Source organism: Hippichthys cyanospilos, chromosome 1, assembly GCF_059441005.1.
Source record: "Hippichthys cyanospilos isolate Australia breed blue-spotted pipefish chromosome 1, RoL_Hcya_1.0, whole genome shotgun sequence".
NCBI classification, from domain to species: domain Eukaryota; kingdom Metazoa; phylum Chordata; class Actinopteri; order Syngnathiformes; family Syngnathidae; genus Hippichthys; species Hippichthys cyanospilos.
Genome location: NC_142369.1, coordinates 29,360,793 through 29,369,080, shown reverse-complemented (window position 1 = coordinate 29,369,080; position 8,288 = coordinate 29,360,793). Strand labels below are relative to the sequence as shown.

At 40.2% G+C, this 8,288-nt stretch overlaps 1 protein-coding gene across 1 annotated transcript; it reads left to right on the top strand.

Moving 5' to 3' along the window:
* Positions 1-445: 445 nt before the first annotated feature.
* On the top strand, positions 446-8,229 carry lgi3 (leucine-rich repeat LGI family, member 3). Its single transcript, XM_088416618.1, has 9 exons — positions 446-713; positions 1,313-1,384; positions 4,180-4,251; positions 5,023-5,094; positions 5,505-5,576; positions 5,704-5,873; positions 5,971-6,135; positions 6,213-6,303; positions 6,977-8,229. Exons 1-9 carry the CDS (start codon positions 511-513, stop codon positions 7,704-7,706), a joined length of 1,647 nt encoding a protein of 548 aa, XP_088272744.1. The 5' UTR covers positions 446-510; the 3' UTR covers positions 7,707-8,229.
* The last annotated feature ends 59 nt before the right edge of the window (positions 8,230-8,288 follow it).

Genomic DNA, 8,288 nt, shown 5'->3' with positions numbered 1-8,288 from the left:
TATCAAAAGCACAGGCATCTCACAGCCTTGCTTTGTGGGGTTTGCATGTTACCTGTGCTTGAGTGGGTTATCTGCAGGTCCTCATATTTCTTTACTTTACAGCACTTGCCAGTCAGGGCGGATGCTACCTTACAAAACATAGATGAGTGAATTTGTGGCTACCTTTTACCATTTTGTGTACTCTTTGAGTGATAGTAAATAATTCAGTGGCATTGCCTTCTGCTCTCAGTGCAAGAAAGCATCATTTCTCAGCATTCTTCCTGCACAGCTTCACTCACATCATAGGACATGAATCCAGGGAAACGGCAGAGCCTCCTGGGGGCACCCCCCCCCCCCCCCCCCCCCACGCCCCTTCCCTAACCCATCCCCTCTCTCTCTCTCTCTCTCTCTCTCTCTCTCTCTCTCAACTTGGCACTCTGCTTTAGTGCTGGGCTCTTATGCAGTGTGCACAGTCTCCCAACACAGCACCTGCTTTCTTGCTCACGCAGTTTCACCTTCTCCCGCTCAAGTATGGTGGCGCTTGGACCAAGATACTGCGGTGTGATCTACTTGCTGGTTCTGTGTCTGTCTCTCTGCCTGCCAGGAGACACAAACAGCAAAAAGGCCATCAAAATACCCCGCTGTCCTGCCACCTGTTCATGCACCAAAGACAGTGCCTTTTGTGTGGATACAAAGGCAATACCAAAGAGCTTCCCACCTGGGATCATTTCTCTGTGAGTTGAAACTCTTTTCTTCCAGTGTTTGAGTGAAGTCGTAGCTGCAGCTGACATCAATGACATCATCCTACTTTATGTCCTGAGGAGCAAAATGCATAGTCTGTTTTGCTCAGCTTAGCAAACAGAGAGCAACGTGCAATGTATTTTTGTGTGTTTACAACAATTCTGACATATGCTAAATGTGGAACACAGCAACATCTTGTTGCACTTGCCGATAAAATAGCTGGAGCTGCCTGCCCTCTAAGGATCACTTAATAGAATAATGAAATGAGATTCAACTCTTGTTTAAAGGGGAAGGGGTTTTGTCTGTTGAGCGCTTCTGTCCACATGACATCGGCCACAGAGGGTCAGGAGGATTCCAAGACAGCAAGGCAAAGCGACCTTCTTTAGTACCACAGAAGTAAGAAATGAAGCCGTGTGTCCCAGTTTGGAGAATGTCTCAATGACATTCAAAATACAAGGACAAATGCGTCTTGAGAAGAGAGAGCTCAACAGTTAGGAACGAAACCTTGTTAAAACAACATGACATCACACTTGTGAGCCCTGCCTGTAAAATCTGCATCCTTCTTAAGAGATGTCCTTGATCCTCTGTGCAGGACGATTGTAAATGCAGCATTTACGACGATACCAGAAGGCGCTTTCTCACATCTTCACCTACTCCAGTTCTTGTAAGTGTATGACATCAGCAACAATAGTGTTCTTCATTTGAAACATGTGTAATAGAGTCACTTTCTCTCTTTAAAGGAGAAGTCACCTCAAAAATGTTCAGTTTACATTATGTTTTATGCCACTCTTGAGTCTAAACACAGTAGTATGATTAATATTGTGTTGAATGAATTAAGCAGCAAAAAATATTCAGCCATTTTGCCACTTGCTGTCGATTGAATATTACATCACAATTGCTCAGGGCTCACGTAACCAACAATCACAACTCAGCTTGTGAACGTCACGTGACCAGACTCAGGAAACAGGTGAGCAGTGATTGGTCACCACCTGAACCATGAGCAACTGTGTTATTTACTATCAACGGCATGTTGAAAAATGGCCACCCCCTGAGATGAACAATAACAGATGCACTTTGCTGCTTAAAATGTACTGGTGATAATCGGAAGGAAAAGTTTATATCTTTATCAATAAAGACGAGTGGCGGTCCGTTTTAGGCTAGAGTTTTTAGCCAATTAGATTTCAGCTAACTTGTGTTGCCAGACTGTATGAAATCTGCCTGCGGCCGGGCAATCTCAAACAACAGTAGCGGGCTTCTGTGAAGCGTGCAAAGGCATGTGAAGAAGCCCATATAGTTAATAGACAGTTACAATTGCCATAATAGTCATAAGGTGGCCATCTAGAACCCTCACGTTGAACATGATGTGATTGGGTACTCACTTGACCAAAGCAGAGACTGCATGGGGTGCGGTGCAATGTTGATCAACTGTGTTTAATATTGAAAAATTGAAGTTGTTAAATAAAGTTATTTAAAAAAAAAAAAAACAAAAGTTGCTCAACCAAGCTACACCAAGTTGCTTGGGTGATCTGCATTAAAGGCGTAGCGTACTGCGAGGCCAGACCCACGGACCTTTTGCAGAAAAATCAAATCAACTTGCTTTTTACGTACATCCCGCAAAGGCTGAAGAAGAGAAAAACATAGATTGGACAGACACGACTTTCAGCATTGGCATCCATGAATAGAAAAGGATTTATTATTGCAAACGCACAGACAAACTACAAGCAAGTCATTGAAGTCTTTCTGAGGAAAGAAAAAAGACTGAATTTGTATTGAAATAAGTGGGGGACAGCCATTTTGGTGAGTGCAATCATTTTATTTATTCATTTTATCATTTTTAATATGTTTTTGTAATTTTATTTTGCTCATATTCAATTAATGGTAAAGAAATGAAGTGATGTTCTTATATTAAACTGCAATTTATAAATTAGCGTACAATCTTGTTAAAACTTGCTTGCTCTTGGTGGACTTCATAAAACTTCGTGGACAAATAATTTAAAATTATTATTAATTATTATAAGTTTTGGCACTATCGCATATAATGATAAGTCTTAATTGCTGATACCGGTTCATTGATGTTTAAATGAGCTGGAAAATAGCCTGTAATATGTACGCGTGCTTCTGAGGAGTATTTATTCAAACACCACTGAAGGCGTGAGTGTGAAACATTTGCTTCTGAGGGATGTTTATTTTATGTATGTGTATACGTAGATATGTATGTAGATATAATGTATATGTATATTGTATATGTGTATATAAAATTCTGAAACTGACTCAGATTCAGCACAATGTGACCAATAAAATGACGGATTTATTGGGAGAGAATGAAAGGAAGATTGAACAATCAAAAAGGCCGTGTCACATCGTTGCCCCATCCTGGCAAGTATGGCTGTGCATATGTTCTTGAAAAGTAATTTCTTAGAACTGTTTTAATCTTGGGAAGCATGGTGAAAAACTGGTTAGCACAGCAGTCTCACAGTTCATAGGTCCCGAGTTGAAATTAAGCTTTTCTGTATGGAGTGTAAAAAACGGGTACCCCATTCTGCAACAACAACAACAAAAATCACACATACTCCTGGATGCCCTTTTGAATGATAAACCATCTATACTTTACCTTCTGAGTACCCCAGGTACAATCTCCACAAATGTAATTTTAATCCAAAATAAAGTGTTAGAACAAGTGGGGGTGCAGAGAACATACTGTAAAATGGTCAAGAACATTTTAGCATTTTAGGGTTGACTTCCATTTTAATAGTCTATTCCACCCTGAATAATGAGGCCATGTTTGCAAACAACAAACATTGTGGTATAAATGAGCATACAGTTTGTCCTGCAAGACGCTTGGGCAACGAAAGGACTCCTGCCACTTGAAATGAACGGCATTTAAAAACAGTGGTGACATAGCAGGAATATGAGTAGTGCTTCTGTATCAGTGTCATCCCAGATGACTGAGTGCCTCAGTTGAGCCCTTGACAATGGCTCATTTGTCCGTCACATACAATCTGTTTTATTTTTATGTTCAAGTCTGCAATTAGTATGCTGTAAACACTTTCTTTCTTTCCGATGACAGTAAATGCAATTTCTTTTGTAAATGTAATGAATGTACTGCACTTTATTGCATTGTGTAACTTTACTGCGCACTTACTGGATCTCCACAGTGTTGCTTTCTAGTCGGGGCATTTTTGCAATTAATGACTGAGCGGCATTATTTTTATGAAGTCCACATCAATCAAGCAAAGCACATTAATCTGTGCATCACACATGTTGAAAAACATATGCAAGATGTGATTTATTATTATGTAAATAATGAAAATGCCCTTTCTTGAAAATATGCATGTGTCCAGACTTGAAGGGCACACTACAATCAGTATACTGTAACTTCTTCTCTTGTATGCTTTTCGAGTGAAAAAGATTTATTGTTTTCTTACCGTATCTCCTTTGCAACTTTTATTGCGTCTCCAGACTCTTGAACTCCAACACATTCGCCACCATTTCAGATGATGCTTTTGCTGGCCTATCTCAACTGCAATACCTGTGAGTAAAATGACAACTTCTTAAAAAAAGTTTCTGTCTTTCGACTACATTGATGTGTTTAAGTGGTGATTGTTGTCACTTTACTTTCCATCAGAGACTCACTATTCATGACATGGGTGCATTAATTGCATATTAACCACTGTATAGTGATTTTACCTTGTTATTGCCAATATGATACAAAACACATATTCCTGCTTGTAACACTTGCTAGACTCGCATATTTTATTGCGCATCGTGTTTACTTTATTCATAAGCTAGACTTCTAATTCGTGTGAGTAATAAATAATGAGCAGCCAATAATTAAAGCAGGTAAATCTGTGATGGTGCGCATTATAAGTGCAGCATGACAAAAGTGGCATTTTAATTCTTCTCCTTCGAAGGATTGCTTGGTTTAGAGGATGCAACTGGTGTGTGCCAGTCATTGCCTCTGACTGGAGACAAAAGCCAGCAGACCTCTTGCAGTCAGCGTCATTGTCAATACATGCTATGAATGAAGCTTATTATACTTTCCTATAAAACCACTTACTACAACCAAACGATTGCATAGCATATTCCCTGGATGTATCTAGACGTATCAGATGTCATATCATATGTACATACACAGTATATGTATATATTAGTCTGCATTTTCACATCCTAATTTGTGGTCAACTAATAGATATTGCAAGTCTATTTTTTGGCATTGGTTTCTAAAAGCTGATTTTTGCTTATTTGACCCTCATTAATCGATAATCTGGTTTGCCAAACAACTGCCTGTTTTTCCTATCCCAGGTTCATCGAGAATAACGATGTTCAAAGTCTCTCGAAGTATACTTTCCGAGGATTAAAATCTCTGGCTCATCTGTGAGTATGTCATAATTCATGGTATGCCATTTTGCACTATAAACTAGTTATTTTTGTAGTACCCTATGTACTGTATTTGATCGAAGCATTTCTAACAGAGGTGTGGAGTAATATGCAATGCAATTGCATATCATGTAATGCAAGGAGGCTTACTCAGTTACTACCATATTTAGAGTTTTCCATCCATTTCTTTTTTAACTATGGTGACATGTTTTTAATTCAACTATTGACTTACACGTTATGGTTTACCGTAGCATTAAGTGTGGATTAGTCTTAAAAGGCGGGGAATTCTAAATTTCCCAGTCACATGGCTGCCATATCAATGGAACTCCGTCGTATACCAAGGACAACTTGTAATTGGCTCAACATACTGTAGGTTGGCATTTATATCATCGGCTGAACTTTTTCAGATCCCTCTCAAACAACAACCTGCAACAGCTGCCCAGAGATCTATTTAAACATCTGGATATTCTCACAGATTTGTAAGTGTCAAATTGTTAACGTTTGAGCTCTCTGCGTGGGTTTGCATGCTCTTCTACATTTATTTTCCAAACGAATTTATTCATCATTGAAACAAACATTGTATCCGCGTACCATCACTGGTTGCAGGGACCTGCGAGGCAATTCCTTCCGCTGTGACTGCAAGATCAAGTGGCTGGTAGACTGGATAGGACAGACCAATACTTCTGTCCCTCCCATATACTGTGCAAGCCCCTTTGAATTCCAGGGCCGAAGAATCCATGACCTTGCCATGAGAGACTTCAACTGCATCAGTGCAGGTTTCAGCTTCTTTGTCTTTTATTTTAAGCGTAATGTCATGTCAAGATTGTAATTTGTGATTCTTACCTTCTCTGTATTTGTATTTTGTTTTTTTAGATTTTGCTGTTTATGACACCTTTCCTTTCCACTCTGTGTCTGTGGAGTCTTATGAGTTCAGCGGAGATCACTTTGTTGCCTTTTCTCAACCTGAATCGGGTTTCTGCGCTCTCTATGTGTGGGATCATGTAGAAATGGTCTTTAGGACATTTCATAATATTACCTGTAAGTTATGGTGTACAAATGACATCCTTCTGTTTTACAGTATCAGTTACCTCGTCTGCATTTGTATCCCCTTGCAGCACGTTCGGCGCTGTACTGCAAACCAGTGGTGATAAATACGACACTTTACATGGTTGTGGCTGAACTTTTTGGTGGCTCTCACATCTACAAGTAAGCTTTGCAAACTGCTGTTACCCCGTGGAAATTCTCTGTTGCTTTCATGATTTCACCCTTCAGATCAATACGGCTTGGCATTTCGGAGCGGATTGTCGCTCAAGAAATTGCATAACACAATGCAATGTGGAACATTCAAATCAGTTGTGTTTACATTTAGCTCCAAAGGTTTTGGAACCACGAGGCCAATTCCTTTGTTTTTGCTATACAGTGAAAATAATTGGGGTTCAGAATATGAGACAAATGATAAAGAGCTCATCTTATATTTATGGGGACTGACAACAGCACCAAATACACAATGATTGCATTTTATGTTTAACCTCTAATTTTCCATTGCGTTATGCCTTAAGTATTGTTTTGGTGACTTCAAATTGTTTAGAGTACAAAAACAAATTTGCTGACGATAGAGAATGCCGTCCTATGAACTTTTCTGTCTGCTCAGACAAAAACACCAAAAAATCCAAAGATCCTCATCAAACTTCCCTACCCTTTTGGCAGCTATGTGGACATGAAAATACGAGAGATCAGGGTTAGGGAACTCCGGTTCCTCAAGAGCCGAATGCCGGCTGTTTTTGATGTCTCCTTCTCACACTACAGTACAGATGTGTTTCACGATCAAAAAGGGAACATGTAAAATCATATCATGATGAGGAATTTCTGAAAATTGCAGGTGGGAGGAGGACCCCTTTCGCTTTGTGAAGATACAAGACATTGACACAACTCGGGTGAGAAAGCCCAATTTCGTGGAGACGTTCCAGCTGGATGGTGAATGGTATTTCGTAGTAGCGGACAGTTCAAAGGGTGGTTCAACCAGCGTTTATCGATGGAACAGCGTTGGTTTTTACTCCCACCAGTCCCTCCATCCTTGGCACCGCGACACACACGTGGAGTTCCTCGACGTTGGAGGAAAGGCTCACCTCATCTTATCCAGCGCCACTCAGCCACCAGTGGTTTACCAGTGGAATCGAGGCCAGAAGCAGTTTGATTTCTTTTCCCAAATCACAGAGCAAGTTGATGTGCAGATGGTCAAACACTTCTGGGTTAGGAGAGCGCTTTACCTTTGCCTCACACGCTTCATTGGAGACTCAAAGATTCTCCGCTGGGAAGGCCAGCGTTTCGTCGAAATCCAGACTCTTCCCTCGCGCGGCTCGATGGTGGTGCAGCCCTTCACAGTGGGCCTTCGACAGTACCTTATCCTCGGGAGTGATTTCTCCTTTTCCCGAGTGTACTTATGGGATGATCTCACTCAGCGCTTTCAGCCGTTCCAAGAACTCAATATGAGAGCCCCAAGGGCCTTCAGCTTGGTGTCTGTCGACAACAAGGACATTTTGCTAGCTGCCAGCTTCAAGGGCAATTCCCTAGCCTATGAGCACCTGTTGGTCGATCTCAGTGTGAAGTAGAAGTGTAAGAGACAACATTATGTGGCAACTAAAATATCCAGGGATATTCAGGGGAATCTCAAATAATTAGTTGAGGAAAACTCAATTGATTTATTTTGGTACTTCAATTCACATCCACCATAAGTTAGGGATATTGTAGACTCGGTGGATGTCATCGATATGATATTTGTTTCACTTCAGGGTGAGGGAGGCAATTGTATTGGGGTGATAGACACCTCATTTTGGTTTTCCACGAAATGGTCTCACTGTGCACAGTGAGATATGTGTCAAGTCACTGCTTATGTATGAATTGTTTTTTTGTGTTTTATGTAGAAATATTTATTGAATCGTGATTCTGCAGTCACTGGGTAATGATGTTTTTGTTTACCATATAAAAAGGATCAAGTACAGAATGTTACGTAATATTTTAAAAAGCTAAATGATCAGGAAGTGCTTCAAACTATTGAATATATTTGTATGGTATTCAATATCTTTATGCCTGTTTAATTGTTTTGTTATGCAATAATAATAACAACCAATCCAATTGGTTTACTGTCATAGATCATGTCTGTGTCATTTAGCCCCTCAGAAACATATATACTG